Below are 27,010 nucleotides of genomic sequence, written 5' to 3'. Positions count from 1 at the left end.
CTGCCAGGAGTGAAGCCAAGCCAGGGACATTCTCACAATGCCAGGCCCCGGCTGCTGCCACAGCTGTAGCAGGTGCGTGGTGGGGGCTCCATTCCATCATCCTCTGTGTGTAACACACACACAGAGGCAGTTATCACGTCGTCTGCATTTGACAATGGAGCTGTGCTCTAAAGCAACAGCAATGTGCAAGCTCAAGCTGAGGCCCAGCCTCAGAGCCAAATTGATAAGACAATGCTCCTATAGAGAAGAGATCTGAGGTTCTAAAATATATCCCACACATAGATGCTACAGCTCCTGAAGTGTCAATGTTCAAAATCTATTTCTCGTGGAAAAAACATCAGTTTTAGCATCTTTTAAAACACACAGACACACCTAAGAGGGGTAGAGCACTAAGATATTGATCACTATCACTTCAGTGTGAATTAGCCCATGAATTCACTATCTTCCCTATTAGCAACTGTTCCTAGAGAGAGGAGATCACCAGACATCTTAAAGGAGTAAGAGACAGTTAAAAGCAGAGAGCAAGAAGGACTAACATAAAGGGGAGGTGGGATTCCCAAAGATGAACTCAGCTAGCCTCACATTTACCCAGCATCACCTCTAAAAGATAAACGATTGCAATGACCTGGTAAGAACTCACCCCTACTAATATTTGGCATTCCTTCCTTATCACTAAAACTAATAAATGAATATAAGAACATCCACAAGTATTCTGGTACCAGCGTTCTAGTATTTCAGTTAAGGAAGATAGAACCATAATATAATTTAGTCCTGGAGAGGAGAAGGAGGAGGAGGTGGAGGGGGAGGAGGGGGGGGAGGGGGAGGAGGAAGGGGAGACGGGGGAGGAGGAGGGGGAGAGGGAGGAGGAGGAGGGGGAGGGGGAGAGGAGGAGAAGGGGGAGGAGGAGAAGAAGAAAAAGAAGAAAAGTCATATAATGACTACAGCACAACAGGACCCGGTCTTCTGTCCATGGCCCTACTCCATTGGTCTCATGTAACATTAGTGCAGAGCACTGAGAATCTCACCCACTCCTCACTCTGCCTCTTAGCTTATGGCTGGGTTTGTCTATACCATGGTTTTGCCCATGTCCCGTGTACTGTGAGAATGTTCTAACAACAGTGTTCTGTAATCCTACGTTATATTTTGACTGAGCGTCAGTAGACTCCTTTTTCTCACAAAGCCTCCATGTACAAGATACCAAGCAAAACAAAAAGGTCATTGAGCTGATTAAACTGTAATCTGGAGAGCTTGTTCATGTCCAAGTACCCTACATATCTGCTAATTTCAATACTGGAACAAAAAGGTAAGATGCAACAACTGAGACAACAGATGGCAAAATTAAACATTAACATTAAAATAGACCTCCCACATGAACAACGGTCAGCTGAGAGGAGAGAAAAAACAAATTTCAAAAGTGTCACCAATTTGCAAAATGCCAACACCAAAAGGACAAACCATTAAACCACAGGTTTAAAAGTCTTCACAGGATTTTGTTAATGGTAGAATGGCTTTTTATAGACTAACCCTTCCACCACAAATAATTAAAGCCTTTAGAAATATATTTCAAAACAATTAGTTGAAAACACTGGAGAACAACCAAAAAAGGACAGAAATTGGAGGGAATGTGATACTTGAAAGAAGGGAATTGCGCTGGTTAAGATCCGTATTTATAGGCCATATCCCAAGGTTATTCCCCAGGCTGCATGAGGTCGAGTGAAAAGAATTCAAACCGAAAACTACAGTTTTACTGGCTTGAAGAGTGAAATGACAACATCTCAGGACTAACAGATGACTGGAAATTGAGCAGAGAAATCCTGGAAAAGATAGGCCACAGAGAGGAGAATCCCCAAATTTATAAACTCCTTCAATCTGTTCAAGCGCAATAACTAGAGCAATAATTAGAAGGCTGAGAGAAAGGAGTTGAGATGTCTGCTGTTTCCCATTGTAGGAGAGACAATTTGAAGCCCAAGTCCCACTAAGTTAAAAGAACTTAAAATACCTTGGGCTTTCCACTGAAACCCCAGCTTGGTTACGCCTTACCAGTGAACACTATGTTTCAGGACTATGGAATTTGTCCAAGAACTAAGGGGTAAAAGTGAAAAGAGAAATCTCACTCTGAAAAGCCTTCACAATTTTAAGTGATAGCCAGTAATTTAGCTGACTGCTGGAAAATAAAGAAGAACAAAGGAGAAAAACCATATGCTCATGTCAATGATAAAGAAAAAGCCCTTGCCAAAATTTAACAGTCATTCTTGATTAAAAAAGAAAAGAGAAAAACCAAACCTATCAGAAAACTAGGACTTGAAAGAACTTCCTTGACTGTGGTGAAAAGTATATACAAAGCGCATGCAGCTAACATCATACTTATTAGGGAAAGACTAAATTCCTTCCTTCTAAAACTAGTTATGAGACAAGGTCGTCTGTCCTCAAGGCGTCCGGGCACAATAAGGCATGAAAAGGAAATAAAAGTCATAAATATTAGCAAAGAAAAAGAAAACTGCTTTATTCATAGATAACATGATTATTTACAGAGAAAATCCTAAAATATCTATGAAAGAAAGAAAGAAAGAAAGAAAGAAAGAAAGAAAGAAAGAAAGAAAGAAAGAAAGAAGACCTACTAGAATAAATGAAAAAAAATTTTTTTATTTAAATATTTTATTTTATTTATTCATGAGAGGTGCAGAGAGAGAGAGAGAGAGAGAGAAGGAGAGAGGCAGAGACACAGGCAGAGGGAAGCAGGCTCCATGCAGGGAGCCTGACGTGGGACTCAATCCCGGGTCTCTAGGATCACCGCCCGGGCTGAAGGCAGCGCTAAACCGCTGGGCCACTAGGGCTGCCCTATATGAAAATTTTTAAAAAAGATTTCATCTACCTATTCACGAGAGACACAAAGAGAGCCAGAGACAGGCAGAGAGAGAAGCAGGCTCCTCCAGGGGAGCCCAATGCAGGACTTGATGCTAGGACCCTGGGACCACACCCCAAGCTGAAGGCACAGAGCCACCCAAGCGTCCCAATAAATGAAATTCTTTAAGGCCATAGAATGCACACCCAAGAAACAAAAAATTCATTTCTATGTGCCGTTACCAATTCCAAAATAAAAATTTTAAAGTGCCATTTATAACAGCGTCAAGAGTTTAAAATACTTAGGAATACATTTTTTAAAATGTGTGCAAGATCTCTATGTTAAAAATTACATCCAATTGCTAATATTTATATGGATGAGACATTAGAGACCATCAGTAAATGGAGAAATATACCAAGTTTATGGATTTCACAATTGTTAAGATGTCAGCCCTCCTCAAATTGATGGATAGATTCAATACAACTTTAATTCAACTTTCAGTAGGCTTTCATGTGGAAATTGATAATCTGACTCTAAAACTGACATCAAAATTTAAAATACTGAGAATAGCTAAAATACCCTTCAAACAAACAAACTCATTTGGAGGATTCACACTATTTAGCCTTCAGACTTACCATAAAGCAACAGCAATGAAGATGATGTCATATTGGCATAAAGACAGACAAATAGATAATAGATCCACAGTAGGGTCAAATTATTGGTGACAGAGGTTCCAAGAAAAAAGAAAGCCTTCAACAAATGGTAGGGAATAGAACAACAGGATTGTAGTATAAGGAAAAGAAATCTCAACCCCTTCACACACAAATACTAATTTAAAAAGGAACAAAGAAAGACCTAAATATAACATAACATGGACCTAAACATAAAAGCCTGTAATCTTCTGAAAGAAAACAGGACAATATCATTGTGACCCTATGACAGATTTCTTAAAGAGGATTACAAAATGTATAAACTAGGGAAAGAAGAGATTGATAAATTGGACTTCAGAGAAATTTAAAACTTCTGCTCAAAGAACCATTAAGAAAGTGAGAAGGCAAGCCACATACTGGGAAAACATATTCACATTATAAATTTCTCACGAAGGATGCTTATTTAGAAAACATAAACAATCATAAATCAGTAATAAAAAGACAAATCGAATTTCAGAAAACAAAAGACCTGAACTGGCACTGGGGGGAAAAAATGACCAATAAGCACATGAAAAAGTATCCAACACCAGGGAAATGCAAATTAAAATCACAAAATATCATTGTATACCCACTAGAAGGTCTAAAGTTAAAGAGAATGACCATACCAAGTGTTGATGAGGATATGGAATTATTGGGATGCTCATCACTGGTGGGAGTATAAAAATACAATCACTTTAGAAAAACATGTGAGAGTTTCTTATAAAGTTGAACATATATGTCCTTTATTACCCACCAATTCCAGGGGCTACATACCTACCCAAGAGAAATGAAAGTGCACATCAAGAAAAATGTATGTACGAGAATGCATATACAGCATAATAACTCCAAATGTCCATCAAGAAGAGAATGGGTATGTAATGGAACACTTGGCAAGAAAAAGGAATAGGATGCTAATGCACACAATGACACGAGTGGTTGTCACAGAAATTATGCTGTGCACAAGAAATCAGACATGAGAGAGAATGTACTACATAGTTCCATTTATATGAGCTTCAAGGATAGACAAAACTAATCTATGGTGAAAAAAAAAAAAACATCCCATTTATTGCCTCTGGCAGCAGGAGACTGGGAAAGGACACAGGGAACTTTCAGAGTGGTGGAAATCTTTTTTATCTTGGATCAGGGTGCTGGTGACGTGGTTGCATGCATTTGCCAAAATTCAAATTCGTCACTTCTGATCTGTTCGTTTCACTGCATATATATTACCTCAATTCTTTAAAAAAAAAAAATTAGAGAGTGGGCGGTGGGGGTGGTACCAGGAGAAGAGGAATAGAATCCCTTAAAGGACAGAATGAGATAAGAAAGAGAACATAATCCTTAAAATTTTAACACTTTCAGGGCAAACTGAAAAGTTGGCCCAAAACCAAAAATCTACAGTACAATTTGATAGACATGAATGAAAAGAGGCAAGAACCAATTCAGCTAAGATGATGATGAAGAAAATGTTAAACTCTGAGTGTGTTAAACAAATCCTGAGATTGCCAGATTTAGCCAATATATTTAATCTGGCAATCCAAACCAACAGATCATTAGAAACAAAATACCAGCCAACCCAACAGAAAACAATTTTTTTAAAAAGATTTTATTTATTTATTCATGAGAGACACACACAGAGAGAGAGGCAGAGACACAGGTAGAGGGAGCAGAAGCAGGCCCCTTGCAGGGAGCCCAATGTGGGACTCGATCCTGGGACTATAGGATCACACCCTGGGCTAAAGGTGGCGCTAAACCTCTGAGCTACAGGGCTGCCCAGAAAACAATTTTTTAAAGCATCTTTTACAAAATGCTCTTTTTATAACTTCCATGTTAAAAATTCCTACTGAGTGGGGACTAAGATTATATTTATACCAGAAACCACCCAAAACTAATCCTTACCTTCAGTGAAGCTCCCTGTTAGGGTTATTACCACAAATACCTTCCCTTCTGGCTCCAGATCCACCTAGAAAGAGAAAAGAATTGGGTGTTATATTCTAATTTCAAAGTACTTTTTGTGGGCCTCAAATAATTCTTTTTTTTTTTTAAGATTTTATTTATTTATTCATGATAGACCCACAGAGAGAGAGGCAGAGACACAGGCAGACTCCATGCAGGAGCCTAATGTAGGACTCGATCCCGGGACTCCAGCATCATGCCCTGGGCTGAAGGCAGGCACTAAACCACTGAGCAACCCAGGGATCCCCCTCAAATAATTCTTCACAAGGAGGCCTACATGTGCAAATCACAGCCATCAACCAGACCTAAGTCTTTTTTTTTTTTTTTTTTTATGATAGTCACACACAGAGAGAGAGAGAGAGGCAGAGACACGGGCAGAGGGAGAAGCAAGCTCCATGCACCAGGAGCCCGACGTGGGATTCGATCCCGGGTCTCCAGGATCGCGCCCTGGGCCAAAGGCAGGCGCTAAACTGCTGCACCACCCAGGGATCCCCTAAGTCTTTCATTCAATGGAGAAGGGACAAGAAATAAGTGCAAGTACAGGAACTTTAAAAGTGGAAAAGCAAATCTAAGGGGAACAGTTCTTTCAATGTTTCCCTTGTCTTCAGTTTTATTCTCTTCTATTTTGGCTCTTTGTGATATTATGGAGAAGCACTTGTAAACTGTCATTGTTTCTGAGCTATCCCTATCTCATGTCAGAGCAACATTTTATTAAACCAAATGGCAGGTAAGGGGTGCCTTGGTGGCTCAGACAGTTAAATGTCCGACTCTTGATTTCCACTCAGGTCATGGTCTCAGGGTCATGGGATCGAGCCCCACGTTGGGCATAAATCTCAGTGGGGTGTCCGTGTGAGATTCTCTCTCTTTCTCTTTCTCTCTGCCCCTCCAACCTTTCACTCTCTCTCTTTCTCAAATATATCTTAAAAAAAAAAACAAACACGTGGCAGATGTATGAAATAGAGAAATAATGGCAACATACAAAGCGATAAACAAATGAGGCATGGTTAACTGCAACTTTTTCTTGTAGGAAGCAAAAAGAGGGAAGAGTACCATCTCCATCTCTACCATTTTCACCTGAGTGTAGTCCATCTTCAGCAAGCACCAGGGAAGGCAATTCAGGTACTTTGCATTCATTAATCTTGCCTGTTCATGGAGTATCAACATCCCTTAAAGCTCTTATCTATGCGCTGAGATATCAAGACATCCACTCTGCAAACCAGGCAGTTTGCAGTCTCCAGGCTAGGTCTTGTCCTCTTGCAGCATGCCTCTGGATTCAAGGCAGCACCCTCTAGACCTGCTCTGATCACACCAGCCCAGGTGGACGGGCTCTGCCCTCTTCAGGCTGAGTGCTAACCTTGAACTATCCAAGAATATCTCTAAATTGTGAGGTTCTTTTGGACCCAAATACATGAATTTACAATTGTCAAAATCTTGTCTGACACAGCTCATGACTCTATTCCTGCCTTTGACTTTTCATCAAAGAGAGAGAGGTCCACAGAAGCCAAGTACAGATACGGCTGATCATTTTTGGTAGAATATTACATTTAAATAAGCTGCAAATTACATGGCGCAGTGCCCAAACTAGATGAAGACATGGCCTCCAGCCTGACTGCCACAGCTGGTTCTGGAGTCTGGGCAAGGTCCTTAACCACCCCCAAGCTTCACCATTCTCATCCAAAAGTCTGTGACGTCGCTATTCAGCATTTTTGGCATGGTTTCCATCAAATGAGCTCAAAGAACCTTGATAGTACTATTTCCTGTTTTTACTGTACCCATAGGTGACAAAGAGTGGGAAAAAAATGCATTGACCTTTCCCTAGCTTACCACCACATATTCTTTAAGGCCACACCCTGATTATATACTTTTTCAAAATAAAAGATGCCTGCTTTGTTCTGACTCAGAAAGCTTTACCTGTATAACAGCCTAGTCTTATAAACTCCCATTCCTCTGCACAAAATCTACTATCAAGGTGTTACCACACTGTAGATCACACCAACGTTCAAATCGGCTACTTATATCATGACTACTGCTAAGTGAACAATATCCCCAAAACTGTCTTAATACCACTTGTGAACCTTTATGGAACAGTTCTGAAAATAGAGCTCTCTGGAGAGATGACTAAACAGGATGTCAGTCTCTAATTGTCTCCACTCTCTGCCTTGACTTGTTTCAAGTCAAAAATGTGTTATTTTTAAAAGCCACTCCTTCATCTTCAATATAAAGGCCTGGCAAAGAGCACACACATGCACACACATTCAACCTCACAACATAAACTGCTGCTGGCACAGGAGCCGCTGTCAGCCTCCAGACAGATTGCTGGGGCCACCTCCAAGATCCCCCGGCCCCTGGCCAGTGTGTAAACTCTCTCCAACACTGACCCAAGGGTCCACAGAGAAGGCCACTCCTCCACTCCCAGGGGTCTGGAGCTGCTCTGATGGCTAAAGAGTCCACCACACAGAATTGGGAGTTCTCACAAGTAGAATAGGTTTGCTTCTTCATTTTTGACCACTGCCACCATCACCATGGGAAAGCCAGACTCAAACACCAGATTCAAGCCCATTCCACCTAAACCCCTGACCTTGGAATAGGGGTTTACAAACTATGGATTTGACATGAAAACAATGGGGTGGTTTGCACACAACCAAGATTCTGGAACAGTAAAGATGCACGTGTCACATAGTAAGGAAAAGTGCTATGTCATGAAACTTCTGCTTATAATTTCACATGCATTTTAAGGGTATATGGGTTTTAGCATAAAAATATATCCCTGTTACAGACAAACAGTTTGGAAAATATGGTCTTCCAGATCACCCCTTCCATTTACACAGTGCTGATAGGCTCTTGGTGTCTAGTCATAGTGACTGCTTGGACACCCCCAGTGACAGCCAACTTGCTACCTCCACATCTGGCCTCTTTCATCCTACAGATCCACAGAAGGATCTTTCTCACAAAGCAGAAGTGCAGCAACCAATAGTTTCTATGCACTGATCCTAGTCTTTCCCCTATAAGTCCAGTGGTTATTTTCTCTCCAGCTAGAACATCCATTCCAGCCTCCAGGAACTGCACTTCAGCTTTTATTCGAGAACTACCCCTCCCTAACAGGTAGTCCAAATAATTTGGCTGGGATTATGCTCCTAGCTCCAGCCTGGACAAGTGACCTGGGCCTTGCCAATCAAGGCACTGAATTTCTCCAGCCAAGATGACTGGCCTGGAGCTGATATATCAGAGTAATGAGTAATCATTACTCTCTACCCACAGTAACTGGGGCACAGTTTGGGCACAAAACTCAAGTAGGTCCCATTAGGAGTCCTGGATCTACTAGAAACAGAAAAGATCTCACTTCTGCTGAACTTTAATCTAGAAGGACATAAACTTGAAAGTGTCCAGCACCCTTTCTGCCACCACACTGGGCTGGAGAAGGAAGTCAGCTAAGAAGAAAAAGCTGAGAGACAGAAAGAGACCAGATCTTTTTATCACTTAAACCCATAGATCAAGCTTGGCTTGATTCTTCTGGACTTTTCAGTCATTTGAGCCTGTAAATTCCCAGTTTGAGTACGGTATTCTATCATCTGCACCGAAAGACTTATTCAAATTGGCAGCCAAAGAGAATAAGTCAAATATTTAAAAACAGTTATCACCTCTCCTCTATACCTTCTAACATCCATACTACCACCTACAATCTAACCCTCTGCCTCCCTCTGGCATTGACACCGCTCCTGCAACCCTTGGCATGTACCACTGTCAAATCCAAGGATATGTCTGTTTTCATCTCCTTTGATCTCTGCAGCTCTGATCCCCTTGACAGCTTCCTTCTTCACAAATTTCCTTCTTCACAAACTTCTTTGCTTCCAGAGGAAGACCCTCTTCCCTGGTCTTCCTTTCACTTTTCTCTTTCTCTCTCAGGCTCCTTTCCAGCATCTCTCTCTCTCTCTTCCCAACCCCCCCCCCCCACCTACCCACCCCCGCCCATTGCCTTTAAATGGTGCTAAGTCCTCTTTTTCTTCCATTGGAAGATTCAACCTCATGATTTCAGCACCAACTTGAGATTCTTTGGGGGAGGAGTAGAAGAAACAAACATATTGGAATCTCCAAATGGGTATAGGCTAAGGACAGGGAGCAGTGTCAAATTCATTTCCTAAGTCTCTAGCATAGACTTCACTCTTAAACCTATATATGGACCTTTTCTAAAAGTATCTTCTCCCTTGTCCCACTGAGACAAATTTCTTTAATTCAACACATCAACATGCCGAGGATCCAAATTCTTATTCTATGCCCCCTAATTGACACCCCCACAGTCTTGACATCACCACTGACCCAGCAGCACAGGCTCCTGGTGACATACATATAATTCTACCAAACCCACTTTCTGTGCCTCTCCTAAACCTGCCTCTTCCTCCCTATTCCTACCACCATGCCTCGCCTGGCCATCTGCAATGGCCTTCTAGTTGTTTCCTGTCTCCAGACTCACCCTCCTCCAACCACTGCCAATGACCAGTTTCAAAAATGAAAACCTGACCATGTGACTTCCTAATTTAAAATCTTTCAATGTTTCCTCTCCCTTCCATGATAAGGTCCAAACTCTTTAGCCTGGCACATAGCCCTGCATGCTGCATCATGCTAAACACATTTACAACCTGTACCCCAGGCTCTTCTAATTACTTGTAGACTAGGGAGGTATGTTTTGTCATTTAATCTGAGAGATCAACAAAACGTGTTACAGTCAGACAGCATACTGGGGAATATAGTCAAAATTGTGAAAAATACATGTTATCTGCCTGACATTTACTGCCTAGTGACTGAGGGCATGCAATCTTTCTGGCCAGAAAACTCTTTCCTCTCTTTAACTGTCAAACCCCTATTTGCCAATCAAGACTCAACTCAAAACTCATTTTTATAAGATATTCCTAGGCCACTTGAAGCAGTTGGACAACTCTGTACCATTATAGAGACCATCGTTGGACTCCACGTCATGTTGCAATTGTTATGCCCTGTCCCTTAGATCTTACCTTGAACATAAGAGGTCTGGAACATTCATGGAACTAGTCAGTAAATAAGTTAATAAATATGGATATCCCAAATTCCTTCATTAGTTTCATATAAGGCATGGTTTTCTCATCTGACATTCTGACCAGTTTCCTCTGGAGGTGCCCTATTTTCTTCATGTGCCCTTAAATAAAGAACATCAGCCTGCAGGTTTAACTTGACCCTCATAGGGAAGAGCAAGATTATGACCAATCTTGATCTTGATAGTGACACTGCCCATAACTAATGCAGCTATAGACTGCACGAGCACTATGAGAAGCCCTAGTGACCCATGTTGAATCTGCTATCCACTAAAACCTCTGCATCTCTCCTATGTGCCATAAGGCTCTGCTTCCCACATCCCATGTAGTGACTAGGCCCCAAATCCTAGGAGCTTCATATTTTTTCCCTAGAACTTCAGCTTGTTCTAGGACTCAAGGTTTGCTGGATCCCAAATCCACCTGGTTCAAATCACTTTCCTTCTCAGCTTAATGGACTACAGGGCCTACAGTAGCTACATCATCATCTAAGAGAATGTCCAACAGAACAGGGCTGAGGCCAGAGTGCTCAAGTGGCTTCACATAGAAATGGACACATTTAGCATTCTTTCTGTAAATAGACATTCAAGGAGGAATGACTGTACCAACCCTTCTCTCCTAAAGACCACTTCTGTGGGTCAGGAGGACAACTCTTGTGGCCCTGATCAAAAATCAGTAAGCAATGAACTTTTTAAAAATGACATTCTAATGCACAGATAAACGAGAAAAACTCAAGAGTCAACAAATGGCGCTGTAACCACTGGCTGTCCATATGCAAAATGGAGAACTTCCAACTCCTACATTGTGACTTACACAATTATAACTCAAAATGGATCATAGACCTAAACGAAAGACTTAAAAATTTTATATTTCAAGAAAAATACATAAGGTAAAATTGGGGGGACCCTGAGTTAGATAAATTTTTCTAGATATGACACCAAAAACACAATCCATAAAAGAGAAACAATGATAAATTGGACTTCATCAAAATTAAAGTTTCTGCCCTTGAGATACAGTCAGGAGTATGAAAGATGAGTCATAGATTAGGAGAAAATAGTTGTAAATCATATATCAAATATCTGCATCCAGGATAAAGAGCTTGCAAAACTCAATAATAAAACAATCCAACTTTTCAAAAATAGGCTTCATTACTTCACGTCTCACCAAAGAAGATATACAGATGGCAAATAGGTACAAAAAAACCAAGCTCATCATCATTACTCATTGGAGAAGTGCAAATTAAAACCATAAGGCAATAATAACATATACCTATTAGGATGGCTAACATTGAAAAGTCCGACCATACTGTTTGTACAAGTACGGAACAACTGGAATTATTACACACTGTTGATGGGACTGTAAAATGGTATCATTACTCTGAAGACAGTTGGACATTTTCTTAAAAAGTTACGTATACGGGGGCAGCCAGGGTGGCTCAGTGGTTTAGTGCCGCCTTCTGCCCAGGGTGTGCCCCCGGAGACCCGGGATCGAGTCCCATGTCGGGCTCCCTGCATGGAGCCTGCTTCTCCCTCTGTGTGCCCCCCTCCCCGCCCCATCTCTCATGAATAAATAAATAAAATCTTTTTAAAAAAAGTTATGTGTACATCTCCCATTTGATCTAGCCATTCCCCTCCTGGTAATTACCCAAGAATAAAGACAGCATATGGCCATACAAAGATATGCACACAAATGCTCACAGCTTTTTTTAAAACGTAGTATAGCCACACACTAGCATAGTACTCAACAATAAAAAGAACTGTTAATGCATGCATGCAACAACATGAAAGAATACTGTACTAAAGAAACCCAAAACAGCACATTCTGTCTAGAAAAGGCAAACTAATCTATAGTGACAGAAAAATCACCAGTGGTTGCCTGGAGATGGCGGTAAGGAAAATAGGACAGGGGAGGTGGGGAGGGATTTCTAAAATGAAAGTATCCAGACAATTAAATGGACAAAGAATATTCTTTTTGACTCATAGTGCTAGGACAACTAGATATCCACATGTCAAGGAATGAAGGTGGCACCCACCTTTTATCATATGTAAACATGGACTCAAAGTGGATCATAGACCCAATGCAAGAACTAAAACTATAAAAATCTTACAAGAAAGCATAGAATTAAACTTTCCTGACCTTGGGTTAGGCAATGGTTTCTTAGGTATGACATCCAAGTACAAGATATGACATTAAGTACAGGATATATACAAGTGATTTAAAAAACTGATAAACTGAAATGCATCAAAATTAAACACTTTTAAGGTATAAAAACAAACAAAAAAGAGTCTACACCTCACTGCCCAGATAACCCTTTCCAAAGTGCCACTCTCATCAACTTTCTCCAGCAAAGCCTGTACTGGCTCCCCAGTGCCTTCAGAATAACTCAAGCTGCTCCACTTAGTTTTCTGGGCCACCAAGGTTCTCTTTTCACTGCCTCCCCACTAATTTATCCAAACCTCTTTTTCAAGCTTCCATTCTTTAAACCTGCTCTTCTAGTCAGGCCTGTCTCCTCGCCATGGCATAGCCACACCTTTGCTCAAGCTGTTGTCTCTGCTTGGAAAATCTCTCTTCACCTGTCCATTCATTCAAATCTTTACTGAATTATTCCTAGGGCTGGGATCATCGCCTGGTGCTCAGGATTTCCCAAAGTAGTTCCCTGGGGCTGCCGGTGGGATACTTAACCAAGTGCGCCTGAGGAAAGTGATGCAGCCACAGGAGCTTTAGGCCAGGAAGATCTTGACATACCTATTGGTCCCTCCAGTCTCAAAATTCCTATCTCAATTATTATCTTAATACTTACCTATGCCCTAGAACAATTAGATAAATTTCATATACTTTTATCTCGTCACTTGCAGTAAGTTTCTAAGCTCCATTCCAACAGGATCCAATATTTTCATGTTCCCCAAAGGGCCTAGCAGAGTTCCTTGAACCAAGTAAACATTCCAAATATCTATTGATTTGGTCTAATGAGTTGAATTGGAAGTTTCATTTGGCCACCTCAATTTCATCACCTATAAAATAGGAATAATTTAAAAAATAAATAAATAAATAAAAATGAAATAGGAATAATAGGGACACCTGGGTGGCTTGTGGTTGAGCATTTCCCTTCAATGCTCCCAGGATCCTGGAATTAAGTGCCACATCAGGCTCCCCATTGGGAGCCTGCCTCTCTGCCTATGTCTCTGCCTCTTTCTCTGTGTCTCTCATGAATAAATAAATAAAATCTTTAAAAAAAATAGGAATAATATTTTATCTTATAATAAATATGTGACAGCACTTCGAAAATATAAAAGCACTCCAAGATGGCATCAAGGCATACCAGTAGCATATGGACTGCATGGGCCCACTGCTTAGGAATCATGCTTTGTTCACTTGATATACTCACTAGATCTCTAGGAACCCACTTTCCCCTTCTATACCCCTAGTCAAGGTTTGCTTTCCCTTGACGTCACTTGACAGAAGTTGAGCAAGTCTCTTAAATCCTGGCTCAGTCTCCTAGACCATGAAATGAGAGTGTTGTCTAAAAGCCTTTCTAGCTCTGATGTTGCATGATTCTAAACAGGCTTGGATAAAAGCCTGCACACAGGACTCAACGGAAACACTCATTTAATTAACTAGTAATAATTTACAACCATTTCCCTTCACAAAAGGCATTAGAATTGATCATAGACAGGAACCTTCTGTCTACTTAATATTCATCTTGTCCTGGGATTAGCAGAGAGATCTAGCATATTATAAGAAAAAACAATCCTTTATTTGGGCAAAGGTACAAGTTCACCTAGACTCCTTAAGCCCTGAGCCAGACATCTGTGATATTCAGATTTTTGGCTTGGTGGCTTGTTTCTATAACTTTTCTAAGTCTTGCTCTATGGATAAGTAACAACCTAAAAACATGATAAAGCATTTCACAATTCTCTTACAGCTGAAACTATCGGGCTTAAAATAAGATTTCTAATTCCTAGAGGAAAAAAATACAGGATTGTCCCAATAACCAACAAGGAGGTGTGTTGCTATGTTCCCTAGTCATAAAAATAATAGCTACCATGTCTTGAGTTCATCAACATGTAATAGCTAAGTGCCTAATCTACATTGTTTCTCACCTTCACCACCTGCAAGGTAAATATCATTCCACCACTATACAGAAGGGGAGGAATGGAGGCTCAGAGAGGTTATGGAATTGACCAAGGTCACCAGCAGTGAAGGCCAAGCCAATACCTAGATTCAAGGAAGATCCCATAGCGGTTCCATAGCAGCCTGCCTCAAGGCTCCTATGTGTGACTATATCTGCCTCTAAGTTACTACAGGTTTGCCCACTGCCTTTTGCTTCTCCTGATGCCAGCATGCTTGGGCTTCTGGCATGTTAGGTCATCATATCGCCTATCTCCTTTGGGAAATCAGGCAAGACTCATGCTGTCAGCACCTGACGAAGGGTGCTCCCTGCCAAATTCCAGGCTTCAGTGTACCAGGCTCATCTCTTCTCTGCCAAGGCCTGTGGGCATGGCACCAGCCTGACAGTGGCACTAGATGGTTCGCAACAGAGGTGGAGGGGGGACAAGTCAAGAGCTGCTAAGTGTGGCAAGTCTGTCTGTGCTGGGGCTGGTGAAAAAGCAACGGGTAGCTCAGGACTCATTAGTCAGCTGCCTGGAGGACCCGAGTCAGTGTCATGTGCTATAGACACACAACAGGTTCCCTCACTGGGGGAGAGCTGATAGCAAAAGGAGGTGAATGAGGCAAATCCTATAGCCCTGCTGGTTTTCTATTTTTATTTAACAATCAGATAAGTTTTAGCAGTTAAAGGCACACTAAGAAGTACCACAGATTAAAAATTATCAGAAAAAGTGGCAAGAACTGAACAGAAAAGTGAAGCTTATCAAACCTGACTGAAGTGAAAGTGAAGGAGGACAGTATCTTTATCTCAGTGATCAAATCCTCCTCTTGCCAGGTCTGGACCCTCTACTGCGGTCAGAGAAGGGGGTGGGAATAGAGCCTTGGGCTGCGACCACGGCTCTGGTGACAGGACATCTGGTAGACTAGCCTTTATCTATATTCTATGGTTCCAAGTCAGAAGTGGTTTCTGAACTCCACTGAGCAAGGAAAGATGTGTGAAGACTACTAAAGAACCTGTCTCTAAAATTCAAACCTAAGGTTCATGATAACTCTTCATCACCCCAGCTAAACATACTGACAAACCTATTGTAAATTTAAATTTAGAATTATTTCAGCCCAGAGTCAATTATCCCTACATTTTAGCATAAAGGATGTATCCTCTGGCAAAGGTAAAAGTCAGTTCATTACAATTAATTTTTCAAAGCTTCTCTGCCCATAACAAAAAAATTAGGAATAGCCAAGACTGGATATCTCTGAGGATTATTTTTTTTTCCTCTGCCAAGGAGTAGGCTAAGGAGAAATAGAAATAGTCTACTGTATGTTCTAAGTGCTGTGGTGCATCTCTCCCAATCCTTGGCTCCAGTATCTAAGAGACTGAAAATGTAAATTAAACGAAAGTTGCCTTAGGCTCTTCAAAATGCTCCACTCTTTATCTCCTAGGTAGTTTAATTCTGTGCTGGAAGGTACACCTGATGCCTCTTTTGTGAATGAGGATAGAGGCTCTGAAGGGACTTCCCCAGGCCCCCAGGTGGTCTAGAGCTGCTAGTGCTCCTAATCGACTAAAAGGAACAGGCCAAGTCCTATGAAGAAGCCAAACACCCTCCCTGGAAACCAGCAGAGGCCTCTCAGAATAGCACCCTCCAAAACTAAGAAGGCACCTTCCTTCTCCTCCAAGAGGGTATTCCCAAGGACCTCACCAGAGCAGACTCTGAATCTAGAGAGAGAACAACAGTAATTGTGTTTCCTCTCCTGACTGGGTATCCCCCACATCAAAGAACACTTTACAGAGGCACTTTCTTCATGATGTCCACCCTCCTCTCTTCTGCTCCATAGATCCTTCCAGAAAGAGAACATATTCTCTCCTTGCCAGGATGAGGCACTAGATGAAAGGGACAGGTGGCTTTTGACCATGGCTGGAGGAGCCGAATGTTGTCCATGCCCACTCCTACTCAGCAGCCTCATACGCTTCTTCCTTTTCCACAGCCTCTGTGAGTTGTCTGGTAAGAGCTGTCAGCCCCACAAGAAGCCTCCTTCTCTGAGAGGAAGCTCGCACAAGAAAGGAGAAATAGCAGGAGATGGAGTCTAGGAAGTTTTGCCACAGCTGTTAAGTTACTTTTCTAGAGTGAGGAGGGGTATAGCAAATATTTGTAATGAAATAATTATTCCCTCCTGCTCTGCCCCCATCCTAACATCTTAAACTGAAGATGTCAGGTTATTAAAAAAAGGGGGTAGATATAAATAAATCCAGAATTATTCTACATTGTTGATTCTCACTATCCATTATAATAGAGGAAGAAGGCTAAAGCTCTAGCAGCAAAAAGCAAGGAATAAGTCAAAAGTGCATACTTAGTATACTTAAGCATTCAAGATACCTTATAAACTTCTCTACTTAATTGTTCATTGCTAAGGCTCCAAGTCAACTTTGGGAGACTGAATTTGGGGATCCCTGGGTGCCTCAGCGGTTTGGCGCCTGTCTTGGGCCCAGGGCATGATCCTGGAGTCCCAGGATCGAGTCCCACATCGGGGTCCCTGCATAGAGCCTGCTTCCCCTTCTGCCTGTGTCTCTGCCTCTCTTTGTGTCTCTCATGAATAAATAAATAAAATCTTAAAAAAAAAAAAATAGGGGAATCCCTGGGTGGCTCAGCGGTTTAGCGTCTGCCATCAGCCCAGGGCCTGATCCTGGAGACCTGGCATCGAGTCCCACATCAGGCTCCCTGCATAGAGCCTGCTTCTTCCTCTGCCTATGTCTCTGCCTCTCTCTCTCCTCTGTGTCTTTCATGAATAAATAAATAAAATCTTTAAAAATAAAAAAATAAAAAAAATAAAAAAAATAGAAGACTGAATTTGAAAGGACACCAGAAAATACATCAAACCCAAGTGTCTCTCTCAATGGTTATCTTAGGACATCTTTATTCTGTTTGGTCTTCCAAAAGAAGGAGAGATGAAAGCTCTGCTGAAGAAGGGACATTTATACCCTTCCTAGAAATTCAGATAGTTTTCTAGGTAGATCAGAGAAGGAAGTGTATACACATGCATATAGAGGATCTACTGGGATTACATATGGTTGAATGCAGACTGCGTCAATACAATGGGTCAAAAATGAGGCTGGAAAGGAAAAGGTATTCGATCAATCATGGCTTCATAGCACATTGGAAAGCCAGCACTGACCCGAGGACAATGGAGAGCCACTGAGGGGTTTCAATCATCAATGTTACAGGATCACACCTGCATGACAGGTCCCTACAGATGGAGTGTTGGGGTTATAAGGAGAGAGAAGTTGGTTTTGAGGATATACATTCGAAGGCTAGTCCAGTGGTCTTAGTGAAGAACCGAGAGGACTTGAGCTAAGCCAGCAACTAAGGGGATGGAGAGGAGGAGGCAGACAGGGGAAAGAAAGGAGAAGGAGAAACAGCTAAACTTATAAAGAGGTGTAGTGGAGGATGAAAGATAAGCAGTCACAGAGTCTCCAAGGCCAACGATGATCCCTGGTTCCATTAACTGAGACAAGAACTCCCAAGGGATGGGCAGATCTGGAGGAGAGATAGAGTTCTACATGTGATTATTACCCATGTCAACTGACCATCCACTGGGCTGCCCTTAACAGCCTTAGAGAGAGAAGGAGGAAGGCTACAAAGATATAAAATACAGCCCAGTGCAGTCTGAGTGGAAAAGGTAAGGATAACATCAAAAGCACTATGCAGGTCAAGAGAAGGAACAATTGTTTCCATAAGTGGAGGGGGAGGTTACTGTGAGTCAGGAGAGCCTCACAAGCAGAGATAGAACACAAACTAGACCAATGTGTGTAGAGGAATGTCCATTCCAAGGACTAAGGGAAGACTGGAGGCCAAATCGTAGAAGATACACCAGGAGAACTTTAACCCTATTTTGCAGGCCAGGGGCAATCACTAGAGGTTTCTGGTTATGCAAATTGATGGCCAGTACATGTAGAGGGGAGCATTTTGTCTACTAGACTAATGAATAGGCAAGTGCTATAGTCTAGAAATATGAAAAGTTCATAAGGGTAGAGTCAGCAGAAACTAAATACATATGAAGAGAACAAATGAAAGTAAAAGGTGAAGAAATACTGAATTTTGGACCTAGGTAACCCAAGAGTCAGCAAACTATGACCCAGAGGTCTATTTCTGTAAGTAAAGTCTTGTTGAACCACAGAATACCTATTTTGTCTACATATTATCTGTAGGTGCTTTGGGGCTACAAAGGCATAGTGAAGTAGTCATGACCAAGGTCTTAGGGCCGACAAAGGCAAAAACACTTACTGTCTGGCCCTTTACAGAAAAAGTCTGCCAACCTCTGTGGCCATGAATTAAACCATGGAACTCTGGAGAAAGGAACATAGTTTAGAAGGAAGGAAATGAGTTCAAATTTGGACATAAGGTGTCAAAATAGAAATATCTGGCAAGACATCAGAAACACAGACAAACTGTAAAGATAGGGCTGGGGTTCCTATTTGGGAATCTTTCTCAAAAGGTGATCACTAAGAGCCATGAAACTTTTTGAGAAAGAGCAAAGGAGAAGGAGAAACAGGAGAGGAAATTCATAGAGGAAATGGAAAAAAAGAAGAGCCAGAGATGTAGCTCGAGAGGATGTCATGCAACATGGGAGAAAGCAACTTCAAAAAAGAAGAGAAGCCACATGCTTCAGAAGTGGATGAAGGTAAGGACTTAATGAGGTCCTCAGGCTTGGGAACCAGGAGATAACAGACTTCTTCCATGAGAGCCATCTCATTTTAGCAGCCCCATTGGAAAGGTCCTCCTCATTCTAAGCTAACGTGCATCCATACCCTTGTACCTTCCTCTGCAAGTTTAGTTCCACCTCTACAATTGACCCTGCCAAGATAGGAAGAGAGACAACAGCACAAAGGCAGGAAGGAACATGTTGTTTAGTTAGATACTACATAGTTTGAGTTCGAAGGTAAAGTTAGAAATGCAAGCTTGGGATGCTAAGTTGAGTTCAAATTTGAGCTTAAAAAAGGAGACTGGTAGTAGTAAAAGAAAAGCTGGAAGCCAAGCTGGCAGGGAGTAGGCTGGACTGGGGATAGCAGTGGAGGGGACAGGAGGAAAATACTGCCAAAGGAGCTCAGCATGACTTGTGGACTAAGGGTCCGAGATGATGAAAAGCCAGAAAGTGCTCCAGTATCTGGAAGCCTATGACAGCCTGAAGAGGAAAGAGTCTGGAAGGTCAGCTGGTTGAGGACGACTTTAATTTTTAAACATACTGATTTTTCAAGGAGACATTTAGGTAGAAATGTTTGGCAAAAAGATGGGTCTGATACTTAAGACAAAGGGCCAGGCAGAATTTTAGGCATCATCCATACAAAAGCATGGTTGAGCCACAAGACATTTGATCCCATGGACAGAAGGTACCATTGAAAAAGCAAAGGGTCAAGGACCAAAGCCATGTTTAGAGGCTAGGCGAAAACAGAATCAGTGAGAGAGAAATAAAAGGGTGCAGAAAGTCACCATATTCACACTGGGTACCCTGAGCAGTTTCACATGCTTCTTTTCCCATTTATCTTCACAATTGCCTTCTGAGTAAAGAGAAGTATAGCACCATTATCCCCACCATATTGGACAGTCACCCGGAGGGAAAAGAATAAATTCGTGGCAGGTTCAACTAGTTTTGGATTTTAGGGTCTCAACTATCATTCCCACCAGCCTGTAACTCAAATCCTAAAGCATTTGTCTTTCTGATAAACCTGATTAATATTTACCATACAAGAAGGTTTCATAAAGTTCATCTGCTCAATTCTCTCACCTCTTCCTAAAGCAACCTTTGTCTGCTGTTAGGAACTAGTTTCCATCCACAGCTGCAACCCAACAGCAGAGCGGTTTCTAAACATCAGGTGGAATTAAAACCAGGACTGCTTTCAGATGAAACTAGCTGGCAGGACTTTCAACAGGATGTTAAACAAAATGGTGAGTTGGGGCTATTGATGAGCTTGGGAAGTAAGAAGAGAAACCTGAGACAGAACACTCACCACCCACTTCCCACCCCAGGTCTAAATTGGAGGTACTCAAATGCCTTGAACTAGGAGTCTTTGGGGGGGTTTTCACAAAAATGGAAAACCCAACCCATGCTGTTTCCTCCTTGTAAAGATAGCAAATAACAAGGCCCCACAGCCTTGCCTTTTCCTATGAGAAACTGCTGTCTAGTATTTATATTTATTCTTATTTCTTCTACTAGTAGCACTTTCAAACTCTTAAGAATGCCTTCATTAGCACAGGGGAAATTTTTTTTTTAATATTTATTTGAGAGAGAGAGAAAGAGGAGTGAGAGAGAGCATGAGTGGGATGTGGGGCAGAGGGAGAAGCAGACTCCCATTGAGCAGAGAGCCCAATGAGGGGCTCAATCCCAGGACTCTGGATCACAACCTTGAGCCTAAGGCAGATGCTTAACCTACTGAGTCACTCAGGTGTCCCTAGCACAGGGGATTGTTTAGGGCAGTAAAACTATTCCAGGTGATACCATAATGGTAGATGCAGGACACTAAAGATTTATCAAAACCCTTAAAACTTCACAGCACAGTGAACCTGAATACATCCAGTTAAAAAATAAAAAGCATTTAGGGAGGCAAGGGATCCCAGGATGGAATGCAGACCACATAAGAATGAACTGTATTAAAATGTATTGAAATCAACTCACTGAAGGGAGTGAGGGAAAGTATGCTGACCTAAGTAACTGGATGTGAGGTAAGACTCTAGGCAAAAGGAAGCAATGAGCTCTGGCTAAGGTACGTGGTGGGAATGATCCGTTAACCATTCTGACATCAGTATACCTGAGAGTATTGGATGGATAGAGGGTGGGGAGAGACAGCAGCCTTTATGGTCAGGATGGGAGTCTGCAGACAAGGGAGAAAGGCCAGAATGACCCATGTGGTACTACACCGGGGCTGGAGACGTCTGTATGAACTCCAGTTTGCTTACTACAGCCACAGATACATATACAGAAATACAGGTATGTGTGTACACAGAAGTTAGGATACATACATCTATGTCCTTGTCCTGTCAGCTGGGAGAACCTGGATACCAGGAGCAACATGCATATCCAAGTATCCAAAAATTCCATTTTCTGATCAAAGGAACCAGGGCTCCTTGAGAAAATGGCTGATTCCAAGAATGTGTCAAGAAATATACAAAATAATCATGGAGCATCTTACAGTGCCAGAAAGAATAAGAAAGTGTTAAAAAAAAACACACACAATGATAGAGGTTTGTCATACAAAGACGTAAGAGCCACTGAAAGAGCTCCCAAAGGCCAAAACTGCAAAAGTTTGAGCAACAAAATAATGGAGTATTGTATATAACCTAAAGTGCAAAATAAACATTCTCAAGTCCAGATACACCGAAATAAATGATTGAATAGGGGGAGGGGCCAAATCTCCAAAGCAGAATATCAAATAATGTATGTACCTCCCTCCCTCCCGCCAAGGAGGTGAGGCATAACTTGCCACACCTTAAGTGTGGGCTGTGCATAGTGACTTCCTTCCAAAGAGTACAGTACAGGGGTGCCAGGGTGGTTCAGTTGGTTAAGCATCTGCCTTTGGCTCAGGTCATGATCATAGGGTCCTGGAATGGAGCCCTGAATCGGACCACCTGCTCAGTGGTGAATCTGCCTTTCCCTCTCCTCCTGCTGCTCTCCCCACTTGTGTCAAATAAATAAATAAAATGTTTTAAAAAAGGGACACCTGGGTGGCTCAGTAGTTGAGCATCTGCCTTCAGCTCAAGGTGTAATCAGGAATTCCAGGATGGAGTCCCACATTGGGCTCCCAGTAGGGAGCCTGCTTCTCCCTCTACCTATGTTTCTGCCTCTCTTTCTCTCTCTCTCATGAATGAATAAATAAAGTCTTTTAAAAATTTTTTTAAAAATTAATCTTGAAAAAAAGAGTAGAGCACAGAAAAGAGGGAAAGGAGTAATTTCGTGGGAGAAATTTGACAAATACTAGGTCAGCCATGTCAAGGTCCACATCAACAGGATTAAGACATGTTGATAATTTGGGGATCCCTGGGTGGCTCAGCGGTTTGGCGCCTGCCTTTGGTCCAGGGCGTGATCCTGGAGACCCGGGATCAAGTCCCACGTCAGGCTCCCTGCATGGAGCCAGCTTCTCGCTCTGCCTGTGTCTCTGCCTCTCTCTCTCTCTATCATGAATAAATAAATAAAATCTTTAAAAAAAAAAGACATGTTGATAATTTGTATGTATGTGTAACGATGTAATTGATGTGATGTAATGAAATATGGCACTTTAGTTCTTTGGTCTTCCCCCCCAAAACTCCCTAACCCCTAACCAAAGAGAAACCTTAGGCAAAGCCAAATGGAAGGATATTCTACAAAATACCTGACTGGACTCCTCTACAAAGTACCTGGTTGGTATTCCTCAAGCTCAGCAGAAACAAGGAACATCTGAGAAACTGATAGTCTCAAGGAGCCTAAGCAGTCATGACAATGAAATGTAGTATCCTAGATGGAATCCTGACACAGAAAAGGGACGTTAGACGTAAAATCTAAGGAAATCTGATTAATCTAGGGACTTTAGGAATAATGTATTATTATCGGTTCAATCCCTGTGAGGAAGGTATAGTAAGCTAGGAATAACAGAGGAAACTGGGTGTGAGGATATATGGGAATTCTCTGTATATTATTTTCATGATTTTTTCTGTAAATCTGAAATTATCTTAAAATGTCTATTTAAGAAAAATGCCTTTTAAATAAAAACTGCCTCCAGTGTCCCTAAATTCAGGTAACTCTTAGAGAAATTAAAGTCTGAATTAGCAACAATTTGACCGGTGATAAATCTTGATTCTGTCACCAAATGGATGAAAAGAAAGCCAGAGGCAGCAGTGCCAAAGAATACCTAACCTTTTCAGAGTGTGTACTCAACATTACCATATGAATGCTAAGACGTCCGTTCCTCACTCCCCCACCTGGCGCAGTGTTAGCATGGCCAGCCTGAGCCAGTTTTCCTACAGTGACGTTGGTGTTACTCCACACTCCTGGATGAGGTCCACAGTGACAACCCCAGGGCTTTTTTTTTTTTTTTTTAAGACATATCCCTTTCTCCACCTGTTTTCAGACAAGCTGTTGGTAGTGTTTTCCCTTAAGCTAAAAGTAGAAGTAGAGGAAAAACACAAAGTGAGGGAGAGAGGGGAAAAGGGAGACAGAGAAATCAGCTACCAACTGCTTCTAACTACCATCTAACATAATGAGTATTTTTTTTTAAGCTAATGCTGTGTAATTCGAATGACATCATGCCCATTATGCTATCTGATTTCACAAAGAGTTGCAGAAAATCTCAACAGGAACGCCTCAGCTAAGAAATGGATGGACTCAGAGCAGGTTTTCAAAAAAGCCCAGCTTTTCATTTTTCTGCCCAATGCCAAAGGACTAACAGCTGTAAGACCCTCTCCTGGCCACTGCCCCCCGTCCAAGTCAGAGTCTCCTGCTGTACTTTACACAAATGCAGGCCCCCAGCCCAAGCCTCGTAAATAGCAGCCCAATTAAACCAAGTCCTCCGGTGACGGACTCTGATGCCCACTCAAGTCTGGCCACCACTATAATTACTTCTTCTCATTACTCCATCCTTCTCTGTCCACCCAACAACAAGCAACTGTATAATTTGCTTTTGCAGAGTCCTCAATACAAAATATAATTTTTTGCATACCCATTGTATCATATTATCTATGCACCATTTTATAAAACAAACATTTTTTACTGAGAACTTTCTCATCTTATTAATTTTTTTTCTTTTCAATACACTCTGGTTAATTGCTATCAATAATCCAAGCCTTCTGGAGAACCTAGTCCCATAGCTAATGCATTAAACACTTAAAACATAGTGTTTTGGAGTTAATTTGAAAGCCAAATGCCCAAGAAAAGAACACTGACTGCAATTGTATTTATCAATATATACTGTATTCCACAACACAGAGTCCATTTACAAGAAGTTATACAACAAATCTGCAAAATATTAACAGATTTAAAAAAAAAACAATGGGGAAAATGAAACAGGAGATCATGACTGGGGCCAAGTTTAAATGCAAGCAATCTAGCTTTTATTAAAGTTGAGCTACAAATTTGAATCTGAACTTCTCAAGCAAAGCAAAAAGGGAACCAGTATGACAAACATGATTCACATTAACCCTAATGAAATTACACCAATTTCTAAGGAAGAGCATTATTTCTAAGGACAGTAGGTCAAAAAAAAAAAAAAAAAGAAAAAAGTTCCTAATGCAGAGTTTCTCAAAACGTGGTCCGCAGACTAGAAACATCAACATTACCAGGTAATTTCTTAGAAATACAAAGTGAATGTATTTCACCCCACCCAAACCTAGTGAATCAGAAACTCTGGGGGTGGGGCACAGCAGCCCTTCTTCACAAGCCCCGCCTTCCAGGTGCTTCAGATGCAGGCTTAAGTTTCAGAACCGAGGCTTCAGTGGGTCTTCATACAGGGTGCATTGAAAGGGGGTACAAACCTCAAGAATTTTCCCAACAATAAGTCAGTGGTGTATTTCACACAGCAAATTCTAGTAGTGTTCTTCAGAGCAAAGCAGATTTACAAAATCCAAAGCCCTGTGGCCAAGGACACAGACTGGGTGTCGAAAAGAAGCATCAGCTGAAGCAGGTTTCCCAGGGCCTGGCATATAATAGATGGACTTATACATGTGTTTTGAATAAATGAATGATGAGCAAATGCATGCGTGCATTGTTGAATACCCTTCAAATATTATCAACCAATTATTATCAACTGTGCTTTGGATGCCTACATCAAATATGTCACCCTCAAAGGCTGCAAAAAATTTTAATGACTTGATTTTAGAAGGAAGAAATCACTCTTTATAATTATCTATTTTTAATTTTTTTTTAATTACAAAACCATTCCAGCCTCCCTAGCACACTCCAGCTATCAACCCATGTTAGCACCACAGCCAGGAGGTAATCAGTACTAGCCCTGGTTTTACCGAGGGAAAATATCTACAAAAGAGGGCCATGAGTTGCCAGAAGGCACATCAGCATTAAGTCCTCTGACCTATGGCCTAGTTATCCTTCCCTTTGTTATTCCATAAACAGACGTGTGTCTGCTCGGCAGTGACTCCATAAAGTCGGCTCTGCCTTTAAAGGTTTTCCTTACAAATCGTCTGGAGGATCCTCCTCCTCTCTCCATTAGGCAGAAGGAGCATTAGCATGAAGCCTTTGGCCCTGGCAGGACACACCCCAAGATCAAAGGATGGCAAGATCATCTTGGAAGTATGGTTTCTCTCTCTCTTTTTTTCCCCATAATGAGGGAGCAATTCGGGGAATGCTAGTAGTAGCCAGGGTAGAGTAAGAGTAGTAGCTATGTCAGGAACCTGCAGCAGATGCTGGATGAGATGTTGTAACCCCCACGCAAGGACTAGGCCGGATTAAAGCACCACTGCTCTCTGCCTGGCTTGGGTTACAGATTCCTCTGGCTCCTTTCCTAGAAAATCCTAACTTGGCATCCCAAGTCATGAGGCTCTCAGACACCTGGAGGCCCCTCCAAGGACCCCAGGTGAAGAGCATGTCATCTATCTGGGTAACACATTACTTGCAGTTGTTACAAGAAAGTCACAAGCAGGACAATTCCACTCTGGGTGGAATTCCTTCCAGAATGATTCCAAGTCATAGAACCTCTTACAAGGATCAGAGTTAGCACTCATTCATCCAGTTAGTCATTTAGGAAACATTTACTGAGCACCTACCGTGTGCTGGGCACCAAGCTGGGTGCTGAAAACTAGGAAGTTTCAGAACAAGAGCAGCACCAAGGGACAGCTTGAGCATGCTGCACCTCTTTCTTGTATGTGACCTTACCCATTGTGACCTATGTGGCAGTTCATCAGGGCTGTCCTCTAGCGTGCACGCATACACACACACACACACACACACACACACACACTTGCAATATCTGAGTGGCACCACCTCATGTTGGTTTTCCTGGGTGCGTGTCCTCTGGAGACGTTGAGTCAGACATGGATGTTCAGATTAGGGTAGAGCAGGGGACACTGAGAATTACTAGCTGACTCTACCCTGACTCTTTGGTTGTAATGCATGCTTTCTTCATTGCACCGTCTCTTTCCTCTTTTCCTGTTGTTGTCACACCTTCTGCCTTCTCTTAGCCCTAAATCCCCAAACTGCCAAAGTAGGAAAGAGTCCTGCTTATGACCCTTAGGTCACCACTTCCAGATGCAGAGAAGAGGTGGAGCAGTGGAATATGTGAGAAACTGGATCCTCTCAGGAATATAAGAATTCCCTATTCATTCAAATACTTGTTTCAGGGATCCCTGGGTGGCGCAGCGGTTTGGCGCCTGCCTTTGGCCCAGGGCGCGATC

The 27,010-nt window shown here is 41.9% G+C and overlaps 1 protein-coding gene across 1 annotated transcript in view; it reads right to left on the bottom strand.

Moving 5' to 3' along the window:
- The window catches only part of PRKCH (protein kinase C eta), a 233,543-nt gene that overhangs the window by 160,305 nt on the left and 46,228 nt on the right, over positions 1–27,010 (bottom strand). The window contains exon 2 of the mRNA XM_072838846.1: positions 5,428–5,491. Coding sequence (XP_072694947.1) covers positions 5,428–5,491 — 64 coding nt within the window. The remainder of the gene's footprint in view (positions 1–5,427; positions 5,492–27,010) is intronic.

Source organism: Canis lupus, chromosome 9 (genome assembly GCF_048164855.1).
Source record: "Canis lupus baileyi chromosome 9, mCanLup2.hap1, whole genome shotgun sequence".
Taxonomy (NCBI): Eukaryota; Metazoa; Chordata; class Mammalia; order Carnivora; family Canidae; genus Canis; species Canis lupus.
Note: the sequence above shows the minus strand (reverse complement) of the source record. Positions and strands in the feature narration are given on the sequence as shown.